We start from the raw sequence: 19693 nt of genomic DNA on the forward strand, positions 1-19693 counted from the left end.
TATAATTCTAAAGTAATTAATACACATGAAGTGATTAACATAGAGGGAAAGAAGTTTGTGGAAATGAATTAGGAAATTCCATGACATGATGTGTTTCAGTAACAACAGTATAGCATCAACGTGGGGGATGGAAGCCCCGTGCACAAGGTTGTCGACGGTGGGTGAGCCACGACTGTAGCATTCATACGCAGCCGACGTGGCACGATCCGCCACCATATATATGTCTCCATCACTGGGCCCCACCCCTGCGACTCGCTTTTGCAGTTCTATAAATTCCTTTACACTCCTTTAAGCCTTTTTACACTTCAACAAAAAAATTACAAAGCACGAGGGTCTCGTTTAGCAACTTGTAAAGGACACAACAGCATCACTTACATAACATGCACTTCCCCTTCTCCACCGCATTCTGTGTTCTCTAGTCAATAGAAAGTGAGCACTGAATTTGCTTTGTGCCGTTCCTGTTTTCTTATAATTTGTGCATTTTTTTGCACATAAACAAAACCCATGGGAAGGGCTCCTTGTTGTGAGAAAGTGGGATTGAAGAAGGGGAGGTGGACAGCAGAGGAGGATGAGATCTTGGCAAAATACATTCAGGCCAATGGGGAAGGTTCTTGGAGGTCATTGCCTAAAAATGCAGGTATTTAATAATGTTTTTTTTTTTTTCATCCGCAAATATATGTTTTGTTAGTAAGATTTTAACTCACAATCTTTTTCTTCTTTTCTTTTCCCTTCACCATCGAACTCGCTTGTGTTGTATTTCCAATTGCTAATATTTTTTTATTACTATTACTATTAATTAACCGAACTGTTTCTTGGTTACTTTGGGGGACCATTTTCTGTTTTCACGTTAAGTTTGAACTTCCGACAAGAAATTAATTTTGTTGCTACTATATGCATGGGAGTATTTATTGTGGAAGAAGTAATTTGTGTTATTGATCAATTGGTATTTTTTTTTTCTGACTGGCATTTTGGGGTTTGGAAGGATTATTAAGGTGTGGGAAGAGTTGCAGGCTGAGATGGATTAACTATTTGAGAGCTGACCTTAAAAGAGGAAACATTTCTGCTGAAGAGGAAAATACCATTGTTAAGTTGCACGCTTCTTTTGGTAACAGGTTAGTGCCAGTGGCATATTGAAAACTATACTCCAGAATTTCAAATCTCGTCTATTTACTATGGATCACATTCATAAAACTTTTTAAGTAAACAAATTGAAAGGAGCATGTACTGCAGTGTTCAGCAACTTTCTTTTAGACACTTTTAAAACAACAAATGATTTGTTTTTTTGGTACAATTTAATTTAAACTGCCGTTGTACAAAATTCGATGCTAAGTACTGCAATTCAGATGATGTCTTTATCCGTAATTACAAATTACTCCCATTTACCAATTATAGAAATAGAGACATCAACCCAATATCCATAACTAGTTTAAAACAAGAGAAAATAGTGTTGGGCATGCTAAAAAAATCGTTGGCTTGTTAGAAAAAAGGAAAAGTATGTACATATAAAATGACAAAAATTCTGAATATATATATATATATATATATATATATATATATATATATATATATATATATAAAATATCTTTTTAATATATAAAAAACTTTCTTTCATTTTCTCTTCTCTCAATTTGGAGAAAAAGAAAAATATAAGGACCCTACTTTAATTAGAGTATGAGATGTAAAAAGCGATTGAAATTAATTGTTTCTTACTTGCACACTTGTTAAGCTATCATGCAAAATATATATGTTAGGTGTGTGTAAATCAAACGTGGTTCAAATCACTTTACGTCATTAGTCCTAAATCGAAATTAAAGACAGATAATTGATTGAGGACAATCGAAAATGTTGGATAAATGTTTATAGCATAAATTAAATGAACATATAAAGAAATCTATGCATAAAAATATTAAATTTTGAATAAAAAAATTTAAATAAAAAACTTTTACACTTACTTTCATTTGGCTTTTTTGAAAGTATATTTTTTATTTGAAAAATGCTAAAAGTACGAAACTCCTGCACTAAGGCTGCATGTCATTTTTTTGGAAATTCTTACATCCTCTCTCTCATTTTTTTTATCATACCGTAATTTTTGTGAAAGCATTTGATTGGTTAAAAATATTTTGTAACACTTCGTCTCATACTATTTAGCACTTCTCTTTTTATTTAAGAGTTTGTCGATATTTATATTCTTTGAATAGTTTTCTCATTTCTTTTTACTGGAATATTTAACGTTGTTGTCTTATTAATAGAGTTTTAAATCATGATTGGATATATTGTCGTACGTTGAGCGTTTGTGAATCATGTCTTGGCTTTTGACTTTTGTTTCTCTTGAAAATTAGTATATAAACTCATGTTTTAGAACTCCAACAAAACATATATTTGTTGTTTGTTTTTATAAAGAAAAAAGATCATATTTATTAGAAAAAAAATATCACTTATATTAACTAAAGGTTTAATATATTGTTCTCTCATTTAAAATAACTTTTTAAAAAATTTAATTTAAGTTTCGTTTATTGTTGCATCGACCCTAATCAGTTTCACTACAAGAAAAATTAATATTAGTGATAAATCAATTTATATATAAATTTTAAGACTTTTCACTCAAATTTCTGTGATGCCAATATTAGTGACTAAAAAACAATTTTTGTTACTAATAATTTGATTTTTCTTGTTGTGTCTTTAAGTTTTTTATAAATCAAAACTTTGTTTGACATTAATAATTAATAATATTTGATTACTTTTATAGTTTGTAGTATTTTTTGGTACGTTATTTTAAGCAGCAGTCTTCAATGCTAATTTCTATTTTTTAATATTTTATTTCTGTTTTATGCTTAAAACATTTATTATTATTATTTCTTTACATAAAGTAAGGTTTTTTTTTTCTCTTCTTCCTCTCGTCAATGATTGGTACTTCATATTAGTGTGACAAGTAAATCACATTAATACCGTAGTATTTTTTAATTGTGCCATTTTTTCTAATATTTACATCTTTTTATTTTTATTTTTGACCCAAGATATTATGAACATAATATGATATCGATAAGTCCGACGTAACATAAAAATAGAGATTAGTGATTGCGTGTATGTTTATAAGAGATTAAATGACATGAATAAATTATCCTCCTTTAATGTCTGGTAGAAAGATAATAGGAGAGTTTTAAGAGATTAGTGATTGCGTGTATGTTTATAAGAGATTAATTGACCATAAAAGATAATAGGAGGGTTTTTAGGAAGATATAGTAGAAAGATTTAACATTACTTATAAAATCGCTTGAATTTATTATATAAACAATACGACTCATAACAATGATAACACCCACCGTGTATACATGAATTTAGTTATCGAGTAAAAAATTAATTTGGTACTCCTTTCTTGATTCAAATAGATTAATTTATATTGTATATTATATATAATGGTAATTATACTGATTTTCATTGGTTCGAGTAAACTGAAATTTCTTGCTTACATAAGTTCGAATGTAGTGTGTGTGGGAAAAAATGAGGTTGAAAATAAACAATTCATTTTTTAGATTCCTGGAAATATATTAGTATTGGATTGAAAATACTCTTAGCAATCAAATCATATGCATAAAAAAATTGAATTTCTTTAATATTAAATTATTAATTGTATATTCTTCTTTTTAAAAAATGTTGTACAATTAACACTAATAAAATGACGAAGTATGTGGCTTTTGTTGATTATAGGTGGTCTTTGATAGCAAATCACTTACCAGGAAGAACAGACAACGAGATAAAAAACTACTGGAATTCTCACCTCAGCAGGAAAATTTACAGTTTCCCAGGTGCAGGTGCAGGTGCAAGTGCAGGGATCATGGATACACCTAAGGTAGTATATATTCCTCCCAAGCGCAAATGTGGTAGAACAAGTCGTTGGGCCATGAAGAAAAACAAAACATACACCCAAAAAGTCAATGATAGGATTAACCAGAGACACACACAAATTGGTTTCCCTCAACAGAACAGTGACACCGCAGTTCCGACGCCACCAACTCCGTCTCTAGAGAGTGAGGGTTTGTCAAACGCCGTTAATGACTTCAAGGTCCTGGACGGTGACGTGGCAGAGTTTGATGAGCCGAGAACGGAGGAGCTGGAGGCGGAGGTAAATAAACGTGACAATAGCGTTGGAGGCGTGGAAGAAAGTAGTAATACCGATGAAGACATCTTGGGACTGTGTGAACTAGAGGGCATTAATGAGGACAGTGGGATGTTGTTGGGTTTTAGTGACATTTTGGAAAGTTGCCTTGCGGAAACAACATGTGGGGTTTGGGACATAAGTGAAGAGAGAGAAAGCAATGACGTGGTGGCGGCTGATGCTTGTCGCGACAAAATAGCATCGAGTGAGGAAGGGTCATGCTCTTCCATGAATCAAGACTGGGACTGGGAGAGCGTGTTAGAGTTTAGTAACGCTGTTGATAATTGGGAGGACCAAGACAAATTGCTCACTTGGCTGTGGGAGGACGATGACTGCAAGAGATTGGGAGAGACAGATACTCAGATACTACAAAACGACATGGTTATTGATTGGTTTCTCTCTTGATTCATCCAAGAATAAAATAGGCTTAGTGTGTGTGCCCCCTTGGTCATGTTTCTTTAATCTGTTCTTCTTGGATTGATTAGGGAATGTGTAAACTTAATAAATACTTTTTTTAGTTACTTATATAATCATCCTTAAGACACACTAGTTAGGAATACTCTTTTCCTTTTACTTTAATTTGCATGTCACATGATTCGAAAATATCATGCAGAAGAATTGGACCAGACATTAGTCACTGTAGCATTCCTAGGTTGTTTGAAAATATGGATCTTATTATATACGAGTTAGAGTTTGATTTTTTTATAATTAATTTATAGTACATAAATAAATATAGAATTTTCTGTGATAATTTTTATTCTATTAATTGATTTGAAATTATTGTAAACATGATTCTTAAAATAATTATTATAAATTCAACATAAGAAATTTAATTATACTATATTTAGACAACAATATAACAAATCTTTGCGTTATCAATATACAGATCCGTGTCAGAAAAAATTGAGACTTAAAAGGCAAAAAATTTAGACAAAGTTGATGTAATAATACCATTAGTTATTAACTTTTTATATTAATTTTTTAATCTACACAATGTTTTATAATCAAATAATTTTAACATTTCATTCTCAAGACAAAGTTGATATCATTCTCGATAATAATTTTTTGAATTGCATAATTAATTTATTTGTTTTTGTGAAAAAATTCAAATATGTGATTTTTATTTTTTCTAGTTAACTTTATAATTGAAAGCATGTACATAATTTGTGTTATATATTTTTTGGTTTATCATGCTTAATATATTTTCCCAATTTTAAGAGAAAATAAAATTTTTAAAAAATTTCTTAATAAATTTTGTTTAAGAATTCTTTTTTAGAATAAAATAAAGTAATCCTAACAAAATTGTAAAAATATTTATTCGTGGGTTCGTCTTCTATAAAATTGTGGTTTCTTGAGTTAATAATTCCGGTACATCGCAATTTGTAAATGTAGGTAGTTAGGTAGAGGAGGTGCTAGATCTGTCAAAGATATTATGACAACACAAATAATATATGAGAAATGTAAATCATGTGACACTCTCTTTTTAATATTTTTTTTTCTGATGGATTGAAATTTAATAAAAATTATTAGTTTTAGTGAGTAATATTATTCATTTAATAATTTTCTCTCCTCATTTAGATATGAAATCATTTAAAATTAATAATTTTAAAAACTTTCAGTCAATAAAAAAAATATTTTTAAAAAAATATTGCTATCATTCCTCAGAATATATATGTCCTGTGTCTCTGGTTAAGGTATTCGGAATAAGGGGTGCTACTATTTCTTTAAAACCATGGTCCTCACTATGGTAATCATGAGATACTAATGTAAATTGGTGATCTTTGTTTTTGTCAAAATAATGACGGTTTATATTTTTTTTTAAAAAAAATTGTATGATACCAGTGCAAAAATTGGTCCACTGTATGTTTTTGTCATATGAATATTAACAACATTGTATCATTCATGATTATTAACTTTAGTATTTGATTATATTTATTCCCGTAATGGGTTTTGCTAGTGGTATACATACACTAGGATTTTGCATGGCTTATAAAAAAAGGAAAATATTTTACATATCTTTCAGTTAATAAACGATATGATATTTTTATTAAAAAAATTGTAGGTTTATACATTTTTTGGCTTATTAATCATAGTTGTGCAATTTTGATCTTTAAACTATATTATTAATTAAAATATTACAAATAAATAATAAAATATTTTTTATAATTTAGTTAAAATTATAATTTTTTTATATTTTCTATAATTTGTAAAAATAAATTTAAATTTATTTTTTAGAAAATTATATGTAATTTTAATGGAGTGGTAATTTTTTTACTTGAACATAATTTATAGTATATATTATCCTCATCTAGTTTGTTATTTGATGCACATCATAAGATTAAAAGTAAAATTTATAAAAATAAAAGGGATAAACATATAAATATATAATCAATGTTGCTCTTAAATAATCACTCATTTATTGATTTGGAGGACCTGTGAAAGTTTCTGCGCTTGTAGGTTGTAGCATTTGTGTGAGCCTTATGTGTTGTTGTTTTCCTTTCGATCTGCGTTGCAATTCAGTTTAAAGCACGGGACCACTGCACAAATGCAAACTAAACTATACTATACCTTGAATATTCCCTTATTCAAATATTTAATTTCCTGTGTGTGCTTACATTTTTGCCACGTACACAGATTATTATAAAAAATAATTATGAACTCTTCAATTGCAATCGTGAATAAAAAAATATTCAAATAATTGTTGACATGGTTAGCAATATAGCTAACTTAACGGTTGCCTTGAGAATGTTAATTTCTAGACAGAGTGAATTTGGAGTATTTTTTAATTCAGAGTTAAAGATTAATCTTGACATGTAGAAAAATTTAAATTTGATAGTTTATTATGATACATTTTTTTTTACTTAACCCTTCGATACAAATAAGTAAAATATGATTAATAATTATTTTTATTAAAAATTAAACTCACGTGTTACTTTAACTTTAATACATTAATTCAATCACTTTTTATTATTGTAATACATTTGAATTTAGGAGCAACCTTTCCCATCCTTTCTTTTTTATATAGTATTTTCATTTACTTTTGACTGTTGGATTTTTGAAATATTTTTATTTTCTATTTATTTGTCATTTTTAGAGTTTAAGGTGATATTCATCTATTAAAAAAATATTATTTTCTCTCAAAGTGTCATTATTTTTTTCACTATTGCTATTAATGTACATAATAATAATTTCATTAGTATCGGGAAAAAAACATTTGATAATTGAAATTTTAACAAATTTAATCTATTTTAACTTTTTTATTTTAGAATTAGGAAGTTGAGCCTCAGATTTTTTACGAGTTACCTAATTTAAAGAATTTTGTTTTATGTGTGATTCCTAATATACTTTTAAATCAAAATCTTTCTTATTCATGTGACCAGATTCTAATTTATATATCATATTCTATAACCTTAATTTATTATACTTTTATTTTGAATATTCATTATTTAATTATATCCCATTTTAATTTGCCTAACTTGGACCTAAGTTCCTTTTTGGGTATGCATCTCCCAAGCCCATTCTTGAATGTCTCCGCTTGGTCTATGTTAATAGGCAAAGTGTTGCTTCTTGCACCTGTAATATATAATTAAATATTATAGTTAACAACGAATCAAATCAAATTGAATCAAATAATATGTATAAAAAAAATTGAATCAAATAATAATACTAATGAAGAATTGAATGTAATTTTAAATTTTGTGATTAAATATTGTAGATGCAAATAAATTCTAAATGCATGTAAATAAAGCATGATATTATTTTTTTATCAAATATTAATTATTAAAAAAGTTAAGGTATTAAAAACCATTAATTATAAAAAAAAATCAAGGTATAAAATAAAGTTATTAAGTTAATTATAAATTAATGATAAACCATTAATTATTTAAAAAAACTTTTATCAAATATTAATTATTAAACCTTAATGTATTCTCAATCTTAGTCGCAACCCGAACTCTCAATCCCTCAATCCCAATCAACCTTTCTTCCATTCGACCTATTGGAGCCATGCGTGCTTGAGCTGAAGCAATATAACTCGAGTCAGTTCACGACTCTTGGGGACATTGATGGTGATCATATGAAGATGGAGGAGTCTCAAGCCCTTGGAATTATCGCCAGCAATGATTTCTTCCTTGGCGTGTGGAAGTAGGGGGTATAGAGACATAAAAACCAGTCTTTCTCTTCTTTACCTTCCATTTTCCCTTTTTTTTTTACAAGTTGTTGTGATTGTGATTTATTTGTAGCCTATACTGTAGGAAACTGCTCCCTGAAGTACAACAAAGTCGAAATAATTGTTGTTACCATAAATTGTTATCAGAAATTGAGGAAAAAAGGGGTTGGTGGCTGAGATTAAGGAAAAGAGGTTAGGATTCAATAATCTTTAATAATTTTTTTTAAAATGGTTAATGATTTTTAATTAATTTATAATTATTTGTAGTAATCTAATTGGTTAACCAAAATAATGAATTTTTAAAATTAGGAAAATCAACTGTGTTAATTAAATGTCAGAAGAGTCAAAATTGTGAGTTTAGAGAACTAAAATTGCGGGTGAGTTTGGTTAAACTTTTTATTAGAAAAAAATCACTTATTTTATAAAAAAAATGCTTATTATAAAATTTTAGATGTTTATATAAATTTATTTAAAAAAAACAAAAGCTAAAAATAAGCTAAAACCAGTTTTGTCCAAATAGTTTATCCAAATAAATCGGTGCGGAAGCAGATTTTGTCCAAAACATGAAAATCTCCTTAATAATTTTTTTTGACAAAAATATCCTTCTTTTTAACATACGATCCTCTTCTTCCCCCTGCAACACTTATTTCCTCAGCACCAGTCTCCTTCCCAATGCACGTGAGTTCATAATTTTGTATTTCGATTTTAATTTGTGCCTAATTGTTGTGTTGGTTAATTAGAATGAAGTGCAAGATCAGACCATCAATCAACTTTTTTTAAATGGCTTACTAGGAGTTAAAGAGAATACTCACCATCTCCAAAGACAAGATACAAAAGCTTGTTATGCCCTTCTCTTTGTCAAAGGATTCAACAAGAAGTAGAAACATCAATAACTTCTAGCCTTCCAGGTGATAACACACAACATTAAAATTAGAGGAAATGGGATAGCAGTACGTCTCATCTCCAGTATCGTGCTTAAAATGATATTCATCAAGTCATCTGTAATTTCAAGTTAAAAAAATGATAAATTTAAACAAAAAATGCTATCAAAGATCAATTGCCAAGTCGAGTGTACATTAATTTTTGTTAAGTCTTTATTTTTTGAAATAAGTTTGACTTTTCAATTTTGATAAATTGTTTCTACAAGTAATCGGAGTATTTATTTAACATATTAATGGATAAAGTACTTGTAGAAAAAATATAATAAATATTTTTAATATACACATTATTGATTTTCTGTGAATTAATTTTTAAAATAAAATTATAATAATAAATGTTATTAATAAACTCTAGTGTAAGTTCATGTGTAGAACCAATACTAATGACCAAAATTTGAAAACATTTTATTAATAAAATACTATAATAACATGACTGTTAGGTTTAAAAAAATAATATTTGGAATTATTATTTATCTATTATTCATATTTGAATATCGTTTTTAGTTAAAAAATAGACATATGATGCATGTATAAAAAAAGTGATTTTTACTATACATGTTTATTTCGTAAGTGCTTACAAGTCTTTTATTTAATTTTGGAATAAAAGAACATTTATTTACTTCACATACTCAAACAAGTTACCAATCACTTTTAATTAAAAAAAATACCTTTTTTTATAATTGTAACCAAACATAAATGAGAATTAAGCTTTTGTAAAATCACTTATAAATAAATAATTTATTTTAAGCCTAAACAAAGTCACCTTACATGTTAGTCAAAAAAAAAAAATGCACTGTGCTGCATTACATTATGTGTATTAGTGTATATACATACGTAGATTTGTTCGAGTACAACACGCCCTTTACACGTTGCTTTGATACTCTGGCTATTGACACTGTGTTCCTCTCATCGGTTGCCATGTCAACAACGAGGCGTCATAGGTAAGAAGCTAGTATGACGTGGTAGCACCGCGAGAAATGCATAGGCCAACGATGACTTTAACGACAAGCGATGCAATAAAACGAAGCCACGTGACCGAAACGGAGGAACGAAAACTCTACACCGAAACAGGTTTCCTATAAAATCCCGCATGTGCCGTAGCAGTTGAGCTGAAACCGAGAAGAAGAAGATGGAGATGTATCAGATCTGGAGCAGGAGAATAGCGTTGGGAGCGTTCGCGTTTGTTCTGCTTTTCCTATCGGCCTCAGCAGACGACGTCGTTGTGCTCTCTGAAGATAACTTCGAGAAGGAAGTTGGTCAGGACAGAGGAGCTCTCGTTGAGTTCTATGCTCCTTGGTAACTTACCAATCTTCTCGATCTCTTTCTCTCTGTTTCTATCAACTATTTCTTATTCCATCGTTACTTTGATTTTTTGAAATCGTTATCAGGTAGGGTTTATTATTAACCGATTCTGATGTTTTTCCTTTCTAGTTTTATTCCGATCGATCGCATGTGTTCTTTGCGTTTAACACTTCAACTTGTCGTTTTACCTTCTGTTGATTTGTACTTAATGACTTCTTGTTGTAGACGATACAATACGATGCCGTTTTTTTACTTTTGGTGCAATTTAGTTCGTCTAGATTTTGTTTACTAGGGTAGTTTAATGTCACTAGTTTAGTTTGTCCCTCTCATCATGAACTTATTTTTGTAATTAATAAATTAAATTAAAACTATTATTGTTCTTTATTTAATTTTTAATGTATTGCGGGTTGACTATAATCTTTGATTCCTTTTATCAAATAATTAGAGAATAATATCCCTCTAATTAAAGTAAAGGGACTAAAAGGTACAATTAAGCTTACTATAATTTGTGAGAATTAAACTGTCATCCTCTTTATCGTTGACATTGAGAGTTGTAAAGAAACACAAAGACATAACAATAGAAACTTTTGGTATCCGTTTGGCACGTCAAGTTGCAATTGTAGTTTAAAATTGTAAATTCAATTCCAATCTTGTCATAATTGAAACTGGTTCATTGTCATAATTCTTATGTTTGGGTTATGCAAAAAATTAGAGCATATAATTATAGTTGAGTCCATTTTCATTTTGGCACCTTTGAGTAAGGGTAGTCATTGGTGGGGTAATGTCGGCTTTGAGTGGGAAAGAAGAAAAGATCCATAGGTGGTAGTCACGATGGTGGTGGTAGTCACGATGGTGGTGGTAGTACCGTGGTAGTGGCGGTGAGGTGAGTGGTGACAATGAGGTGAGGATGGCAGTAGAGGTGCTGGGATGGAAGCAGGAGGAACAAAAACAAGGAGAGCTATTGCAACTTCGAGAGTGAAGTTATGAATTGTGATTCAAAGGGTAAGGATTAGAAGTTGGGAAGGATTAATTTTAGTTGTGTTATAATTAGAAGTTGGGAAGGGTTAATTTTAGTTGTGTTATAATTCCATGGAATTGGTCTTTGAATTGTGGTTCCATTTCTAAAATGACTTGCAAACATCATAACTAAAATTCTAATTCCAAGCCTCAGTTCTATGCCTAACCCAATGTGCTTCCAGAAAAAAGAAAAGGGGTAAAACGGGAAAACAACTAACTACTATTCCTTCAAACAAGTTAAACTTCACTCCCAAACATCATATCATCAAAAACTTTATGAGTAGAAATCCAGTCCAAAACTCCAAAACAAAAGTCTTGATCAATCATTCTGTGTTCCAAAATTTCATGAGCTTAACCTATTCATTGTAGTAATTACTAAGTAACTTCCTTATATTAGTATGTACACTAATATGTCATTATGTTTACGATCACTTCCTCTTTGTTGTAATAGGTGTGGACACTGCAAAAAGCTTGCTCCAGAATATGAAAAGCTTGGTAGCAGCTTCAAGAAAGCCAAATCTGTTTTAATCGGCAAGGTCAGCACCTTGGTGTTTCTTTCAAAATTTCGAATAATGTTTTACAATTTTTCTGTTTACTTTATATTTTTTTTGTGGTATTTTTTAAGTTTCAGGCATTCTATGTATTTATGATTGTTTGTGTACTTTATTTTATTGATAATCCCTCTCTTAGTGTGGTGTGGAGCATGTTCATGTTATATACCTGCCTTCATGATGAAGAAGTTTATGCTACAACTTTAAAATTTACTATAGCGCATTCAGATCATCTTTCCCCCGTTGTTGAACTCTTAGTTTTCTTCTTACTTAATGATATCTCCTCCCTCCTTCCTATATCTTAAACTAGCTAGGGGGGGGGGGGGGGGGGTATCCACAAAAAAGTGACACTTTGTGAATGTACTCAGATTTCTTGTGCCTGTATGTTTTTATTATTTCCATTTTACCTTTCTCAGTGAGGATTCAGTAATTTCATTACCCATTAAATTGACAGCTTAATTTTTAATGTAATGTAGGTTGACTGTGATGAGCACAAGAGTTTGTGCAGCAAATATGGAGTCTCTGGGTACCCAACAATTCAGTGGTTTCCAAAAGGATCTCTTGAACCCAAAAAGTGAGGAGATTTTTGTCTATTGGAATATAACATTGACACAATTTTATATCTTAATTCATAGTTATTTACCTGTCATTTCACATTTATCATTCCTTTTGCATTCAATACTTGATTTTGGAAAATTCCCATAGGTATGAAGGGCCACGCACTGCTGATTCACTTGCTGAGTTTGTAAATACGGAAGGAGGTACTGCTTGAGCTTTTGAAACCTTGTGCTTTAATTTCTTGAAGGTGAAGGCATTGTGATATTAACATGTTTGTGTAACTTCTGAGGGAATGTATTATCTTGAATTGGACATATCAGAAATTAGCCATCTTGCACCAGCTTTTGAAAAAAAGGAAAAATATTTTATGTAGGAAAGATGTTACCAAGCCACTAAACTTTTTGGTTTCATTCATATCTTACATGAACATCACTGTCTACACACTTTCCGAGTTTCCCTATAATTTTTAGTTATGGTGATGTTGAGGATAGGCATCAATACAATTTGGTTTTCCCTTTGTCTTCTATTATGTGCTTTTGGCTTGCAATTTTAATGGGATTTCCTGACTATGAGATTTGCTCGCAGGAACAAATGTGAAGATTGCTACAGCTCCTTCCAATGTAGTGGTGCTTACATCTGAAAATTTTAATGAGGTTGTCTTAGATGAAACCAAAGATGTCTTGGTTGAGTTTTATGCACCCTGGTACTGACTAATAATTTTCGTATTGTTTCTATTTTTGTCTTCAATTCATGTTGTGGTTTGGACTAAAATTTGGTAAAACTTAGTTTTACATTACACACTGAGTATTGTGAAAACACTCATACTGCTAGATCTAATAAATTTTGTGATTCTGCTAGGTGTGGACATTGCAAAAGTCTTGCTCCTGTAAGTATATCTTTGAGGATTTCTTGTTATCACTTTAAGGTCGGGGTTGTTAATTTTTGTAAAACCAATAATGTGAAACCTGACTATGCTCTTTTTTTCCTTCAGACTTACGAGAAAGTTGCCACAGCATTTAAATTGGAGGAAGATGTAGTAATTGCAAATCTGGATGCTGATAAATATAAGGATCTGGCTGAAAAGTGAGTTTTATTTACCTGATATGAAGTAGTTGTGTTTGTTCTGAGTGAATCAAACTTTACAGGTGAAGGCCAGGAGAAGTAAAATTGTTTTTAGAGGCCCTAGACTGATAGATGTCCACGTTGCATAGTGCTTATTCATAGTTGTCTTCTTTTCGAGTCATAATGTGATGGAATATATGAATCATTACCTGTTCAGGGACTATATTTCTGTGTAATTCAGATATGGGATTTTATAGAATATAGCAACAAGACAAAATAATATAAGAACTGAAACAGATGAATGTGTTAATACTGCTAATAAATGATACTACATAACTAATGTGATTACGGTGGTTAAGAAAACAAAAAATCCAGCGAAGAGGATAAAGATGGAATATTACAACATGATAAATAATTGAAGTTTGCTGGAATAATATTTATGCAGGTATGATGTGAGTGGATTTCCTACCTTGAAGTTCTTCCCAAAGGGCAACAAAGCTGGTGAAGAGTACGGAGGTGGAAGAGACTTGGATGACTTTGTGGCTTTTATCAATGAGAAATCTGGAACAAGTCGAGATGTAAAAGGACAACTTACTTCCCAAGTTAGTGAAATGACATCAAAGAGAAGCTAGAGTTTTGTTTTATTTTATTTTGTGGTCGGGGATGAAAGTTAAAATTGTTGCAGTTGGTGTCTTATTCATACATTTGATATTTTCTGTACAGGCTGGTATAGTAGAAAGCTTGGATGTCTTGGTTAAGGAGTTTGTAGCTGCCAGCGATGAAGAGAAGAAATTCGTGTTTACCCGAATGGAAGAGGAAGTTGAGAAGCTGAAGGGTTCTGCCTCAAGGTAACTTAAATAAACATCATCCTTCTAGAACATTTGCTTTTAGTTATGTCACTTGAGAATAGTTTAATTTGCATTGTTGTGTTGCATATGTTCTGCAATCTTTGCCCAAAATAAGAAACTAGATGCGGTAATCTACTAATCCTTTTTTTTTTATCATTAGGCACGGGAAGATTTACTTGAAAGCTGCCAAGAATTACTTGGAAAAAGGTTCTGATTATGCTAAGAACGAAATCCAGCGCCTACAGCGCATACTTGACAAGGTAATATTCTCTTTCAGTCGAAGCAAACCTTGAAAGTTTTACTCACTCGTGAAATAATTATGAATATTCTTTTTTTGTGGTAAATTTCAATTATTTGGTTGTAAAGTGAGATTAAGAATTGAATGCATAATCGTGCTACTCACTTGCCTATGTTGATTGATTGATTGATGCAGTCCATTAGTCCTGCCAAGGCCGACGAGTTAACTCTAAAGAAAAATATCTTGTCGACATATGCGGCTTGACTTTTTGGTGCATCATTAACCATCTCTCATGGAAGCTCGTGATCAATCGCAGCTCCTGATGATTGTTTGACTTTGATATCGAAAATGCTGGGAGATATTCAACGTGGATACTTGTAGTGCTTAATTTGAGTCTGTACTATTGACCTTATCTTGCATGGCGCTTTTGGGGTTAAAAATTCCGAACTTACGATTCTTCTCCCCATTGTAGTCTACCTGAGCGGTTTAAAATTTTGGGAGACGATAGCTTTTGTCTTTATACCATGTGTTTCGTTCGTTATTTGATGGTAGCCGTATATATATATATATATATATATATATGCTGGAAGAGGCATGAAAATGATGTCATGTCATAACTTAACTTATTGATAACAAAAATCTAGAACATAATTTTTAATATATGAAGGACTAAAAATAAAAATTATATTATATTATATGGACTTAAAAGTTGTTTAAGCCTATAAATTATAAGAAATGAACGCAATAATCAACTATCTCGAATGAAAATTATAATAAAGTAAAATTCCGGAGGCACAGGACTGTACGCATAATTTACTAGAGAGCAGCTGGAGGAACAAAATCCCATAAACAAGACCAAGACTAACACAAGCAACCATCTCGTACTAGGAGACGCTGGATAGTGATACTGAGACAATTCTCCAATATAGCAAGTTAACCTTCCAAACACATTAAGACCTGCACGGCGTAATACCATGACCAAGGTTGAAATCGGGGTTACGGAATACCCATTGATGAACTCTCAATACTCTCTCTCGTCAACCAGAGATTTCATATATGAGCAAGATCTTTCCTCAGGATCTATGTTAGGAGCAGACTCTTGGTTAGAAACAAAAGGCAGGTCCAAAGATGCAGGGCCAGGAGGCTGTGTTCTCATCTGCACAGATCTTAGAAGTGCAGCTCTTCTCAAGTCAGCTGAGTGGCATATATCACTTGGGGATGATGGGAAGCGGCCTTCAGAATCCGACCCTCGCTGACGAGGCTGGGGGCAAGCAATGGTGGAGCCATAAGAGGCATTTGAACTTGAAGAAGGTGCTGAAGGCAATGCATTCTGTGGTCTTTGGTACCTGTGTGGAGAAACTGGACTACTGGGAAGACTGTCCGGTTGGGATGAGCAACTGTGCACAGGGGTCTCGCAAAACCTTAGGTCATCTGAATCTTCTGACATCGGTGAATATTGTAAAGACATATCATCTCTGAAAATAAATTCAACAAAAAGAAATGCAATTATTGGAAACATTTGCTAATCATTGGAGAATAAAACTCATTTATTATAACATAAGATTGCTTGCAGTTCAATGTTGGTGTTAAGGGTGTTTAAAACCAAATTATACTGTTTTAAAATGCCAAATTAATCCAAAAAAATAATAAAAAACCATAAAACCACCTTTTTTTTTTTAAATTTTGGTTTAGTGCAATTTTCGCTTCCTATTCTTAAAATCAAACCGAATCTCAGGTTAATACACTTTATATTGCATCCCTTGTTATACCCCCATATAAAATTTGATTCTTTCCTTAACCCTACCAAGCACTAAGATACTAGTAGTATTTTCAACATTTGACATGATAATATGTAATTTCATGTGTTGGACATGTTGATTATGTTAAATTATGAATTTATGGCATTAACGGTATATCATTCTATAAAAATAAAATACGTAGAGTTATTATGGAAAGTTGACTCTACATATATGTTATTTCATGTCTTATACATATGGAAAGTAGCAATTTATCAAACATATAGGATATGAAACAACAAATACGTAGAGTTAGCAACATTTTTTTTATCATACATGTGGATTTTTACGTGTGTATATATTTAAACTTATTTACAATAGATTTTGAATCATATCAAGACAGGGAAATATGCTTATGGTAAATATACTGAAAGAGAAATCAAGCAACAGCTCTATGACCAAAGCCACTTCACAGTTGACACACAGCTGGAATTTCGCCAAAATTGCCAAAGAAATCTATTCAAAACTCTGCAAACTAGAGCTACTTGCTTGCTCAATCTGTCTCCCCCTCCCCCACAAAATAAAAACAGTCTTGCATCACTCTCAGATATATTTGTATTTTTATTTTTTTGAACCTAAGATCCACTGGTTGAGTACCTATTTATCATGAGATGGGGGGTGGGGGGGTAATTAGATATACATCTGAATCTAGGCCGCACCAACTTTTACCAATCCAAGACCAGTAACAGTTGCAATGGCTAGAAAGTAATTGGTTGTGAATTCTAGTTACTACTCCTGCTCGCCATTACTTCATGTTTGATATTTCACATCAAATAGTCCACATAATGGTAAATAAGAAGCACACTAGTGAGTTACATTCTACAAGGTTATGTTTAAGGGGTATCAATCAAGCGATTAATATTACCAAATAAGACATGACAATGTAAACCCCAAAAAACCAAAGATAGAGTTTTTCAGGCTAGTGGATATATAATAGGTTTGCATGAGGGAAAATGATGAGTGAAAGTGTCAGTGTTCATATGACCAATGACTAGACACTAATAAAGGCCTTCTACCTACTTCAGGTTTGGAGTTTCTTTGCAAAGAAAACCATAATGAGGAAGATTTTAGTAAATCCTATTTTATTCTGGAATAGCAAAGGGATCATCGTTCTCAACACTTGCACACATCAAAACTACTTGATTTTCCACCACCAACCCACCAAAAAAATTAATAAAGCATAATGTCATGCATCAATACAGGTGAAAATAGTTTTCAGACTCTGCAGCTGCAATTAGAGCTACCAACAGATCTATCTGTCATATCTTTCAATGGCTACAATCATGATTTTGAGAAATTTAACCCAACTCTCACGTATAAAGGAGAAGAAGAATCACAAAAAGTAATGAGGAAGATAAAAAGAGTATAATTTACACAAGATTTCAAAAGCCAACCTACACTGCCAAACCAAAACATGCATATTAATTGTAATAATGCAACTGGAAATAACTCATTCCATGAGCATTTAGAATTTAGCTCATACATTGGACGAGTTCTATTCAATATCCAATGGATATTGGATATTGGATATTGAATAGAACTTGTGCAATGTATGAGCAAATTTCTGTTTCAATATCTAAATGCAGAAATGCAACAAAATAAACCTCATCCTAGGAAATATCAGTTTATAAACCTCCAAAATGTGAACAATATTTACACGAGAAAAGTGACCAAGATTTTACCTGAAAGAGAACATGCTTTCAGACCTTGCTGGAGATTCCATGAGATTATCAGGAAGTGAGTCTCCAACTGTCAATCCGTTGAGACTGGATGCCATTATCTGGGGCACAGGAACAATAGATTAAGTTACTCTAATTTAATCATAGTTAATTTCATTTGATTGCAACAAAAGCATACATGAAAAGAAAATTGTAATATCACACGGTATCAATTCAATCAAAGATCTATATGATCAAAGCAAGCATAAGTTCTAACAAAAAAAAAATGCACCTTTAGAAATTGTGATTCAACTCAGTTATGCAAACAAGTAATGCCTAATTTGCAAAAAGGCCCTCAAGCCAAGTCCCTCAAGTTTAAACAAAAAATACCACTTAATAAAAAAGGCAATTATTCATAAAATAAATCGAGATTCACAAACATGTATTAGCTGATGAAACCAAAAAAAAAAAAGTTATAAAAGCCGAAAGACGGAATTCCCATGACGGGCCATTTCACAAAAACAATTGCAAAATGATTAAAAACTCTAACTTATAGAACAAACAAATAAACAAAAACAATTAAGAAGGTAGGTTACAGTTAAAACAATAAAATAAACAAAGTAATAATAAAACGACAAAAGAGGGGGAAATTAGATAATGGTGTGTGTAACCTCGCTTAGGTAACGCTTGTGAGAGCGAAGATTGTCGAGATAAACTTCCTCTTCGGGATCTCTGGTGCGCTTGGCACTGGGCGAAGATGCTGAGGGCGACCCTCCCAAATTGGAATCAGAACCCATTGTTGAGACCAACTCATCTAAACCAAGGCTTTCTCTTTGGTGAAGAAAAAGGGACTGCTCAATGTTGAAACCCTAATTTGTTGTGCAGAGATGGCTTCGGCTTCCCTTTCCGTCTTCCGTCATTGGCAGTGAAACACAGCAGTATCAGAGTTAGTTTGCTTTTTCGGCCTCAGAAAAAACGATCAGAGGGGAGATGTAACATGGTTTCTTCGGCGTTGTCTATGATCGTAGACCCGCGCCTTGTTCCTGACACGTGTTACCAAACAGTTTTCTTAAACAAAATCTCTGACACACATTTTACTACATGAAAAAATAAGGAATCTTTGATTTAACTGTTTTCTATTTTTATTTTTATTGTAAATAAAAAAATTGTGATTAAATGTATTTTGTTGGAATTTTAAAAATATTTTCAGTAAAAATATTTTCTAAAATAAATTAAAAATTGAAAGTATTTTTATTTCTTGAAAATAAAAAATAAAAAATCAAATCAAATATATATTTTCAGAATTTTAATCTTTTGAATAGATTTTAAAAAATAAAAATAAAAATACAAACTAAACCTACCCTAATTTAACTAAATGTCATTTTGCTGTTTAGTTTTTAAAAC

At 31.4% G+C, this 19693-nt stretch overlaps 3 protein-coding genes across 3 annotated transcripts; 2 read left to right on the forward strand and 1 right to left on the reverse strand.

Moving 5' to 3' along the window:
• Window positions 1–275: 275 nt before the first annotated feature.
• On the forward strand, window positions 276–4699 carry LOC114378556 (transcription factor MYB12-like). The gene is made up of 3 exons (XM_028337179.1): window positions 276–637; window positions 983–1112; window positions 3706–4699. Exons 1-3 carry the CDS (start codon window positions 505–507, stop codon window positions 4556–4558), a joined length of 1116 nt encoding a protein of 371 aa, XP_028192980.1. The 5' UTR covers window positions 276–504; the 3' UTR covers window positions 4559–4699.
• Window positions 4700–10309: 5610 nt separating this feature from the next.
• LOC114378562 (probable protein disulfide-isomerase A6) lies at window positions 10310–15376 on the forward strand. Its single transcript, XM_028337191.1, has 11 exons — window positions 10310–10555; window positions 12030–12114; window positions 12606–12703; window positions 12835–12890; window positions 13273–13390; window positions 13546–13573; window positions 13679–13770; window positions 14195–14351; window positions 14473–14597; window positions 14758–14857; window positions 15031–15376. Exons 1-11 carry the CDS (start codon window positions 10389–10391, stop codon window positions 15097–15099), a joined length of 1095 nt encoding a protein of 364 aa, XP_028192992.1. The 5' UTR covers window positions 10310–10388; the 3' UTR covers window positions 15100–15376.
• A 121-nt stretch (window positions 15377–15497) lies between these two features.
• LOC114378571 lies at window positions 15498–19316 on the reverse strand. Its single transcript, XM_028337201.1, has 3 exons — window positions 18961–19316; window positions 18314–18411; window positions 15498–16310 (listed from the first exon to the last, which is right to left on the reverse strand). Exons 1-3 carry the CDS (start codon window positions 19084–19086, stop codon window positions 15857–15859), a joined length of 678 nt encoding a protein of 225 aa, XP_028193002.1. The 5' UTR covers window positions 19087–19316; the 3' UTR covers window positions 15498–15856.
• Window positions 19317–19693: the final 377 nt, after the last annotated feature.

This window comes from Glycine soja, chromosome 2, assembly GCF_004193775.1.
Source record: "Glycine soja cultivar W05 chromosome 2, ASM419377v2, whole genome shotgun sequence".
In the NCBI taxonomy this organism is placed as follows: domain Eukaryota; kingdom Viridiplantae; phylum Streptophyta; class Magnoliopsida; order Fabales; family Fabaceae; genus Glycine; species Glycine soja.

Excerpts from the sequence above, each read along its gene's own strand:
- LOC114378556 (XM_028337179.1), top strand. The coding sequence starts at position 505 with ATGGGAAGGGCTCCTTGTTGTGAGAAAGTGGGATTGAAGAAGGGGAGG. Across the intron at positions 638-982 it reads GTCATTGCCTAAAAATGCAG|GATTATTAAGGTGTGGGAAG; the intron begins GTATTTAATAAT and ends GGGGTTTGGAAG. Across the intron at positions 1,113-3,705 it reads CACGCTTCTTTTGGTAACAG|GTGGTCTTTGATAGCAAATC; the intron begins GTTAGTGCCAGT and ends TGTTGATTATAG.
- LOC114378562 (XM_028337191.1), top strand. The coding sequence starts at position 10,389 with ATGGAGATGTATCAGATCTGGAGCAGGAGAATAGCGTTGGGAGCGTTC. Across the intron at positions 12,891-13,272 it reads GTTTGTAAATACGGAAGGAG|GAACAAATGTGAAGATTGCT; the intron begins GTACTGCTTGAG and ends ATTTGCTCGCAG. Across the intron at positions 14,598-14,757 it reads CTGAAGGGTTCTGCCTCAAG|GCACGGGAAGATTTACTTGA; the intron begins GTAACTTAAATA and ends TTTTATCATTAG.
- LOC114378571 (XM_028337201.1), bottom strand. The coding sequence starts at position 19,086 with ATGGGTTCTGATTCCAATTTGGGAGGGTCGCCCTCAGCATCTTCGCCC. Across the intron at positions 18,412-18,960 it reads ACAAGCGTTACCTAAGCGAG|ATAATGGCATCCAGTCTCAA; the intron begins GTTACACACACC and ends CCTGTGCCCCAG. Across the intron at positions 16,311-18,313 it reads GAAAGCATGTTCTCTTTCAG|AGATGATATGTCTTTACAAT; the intron begins GTAAAATCTTGG and ends ATTTATTTTCAG.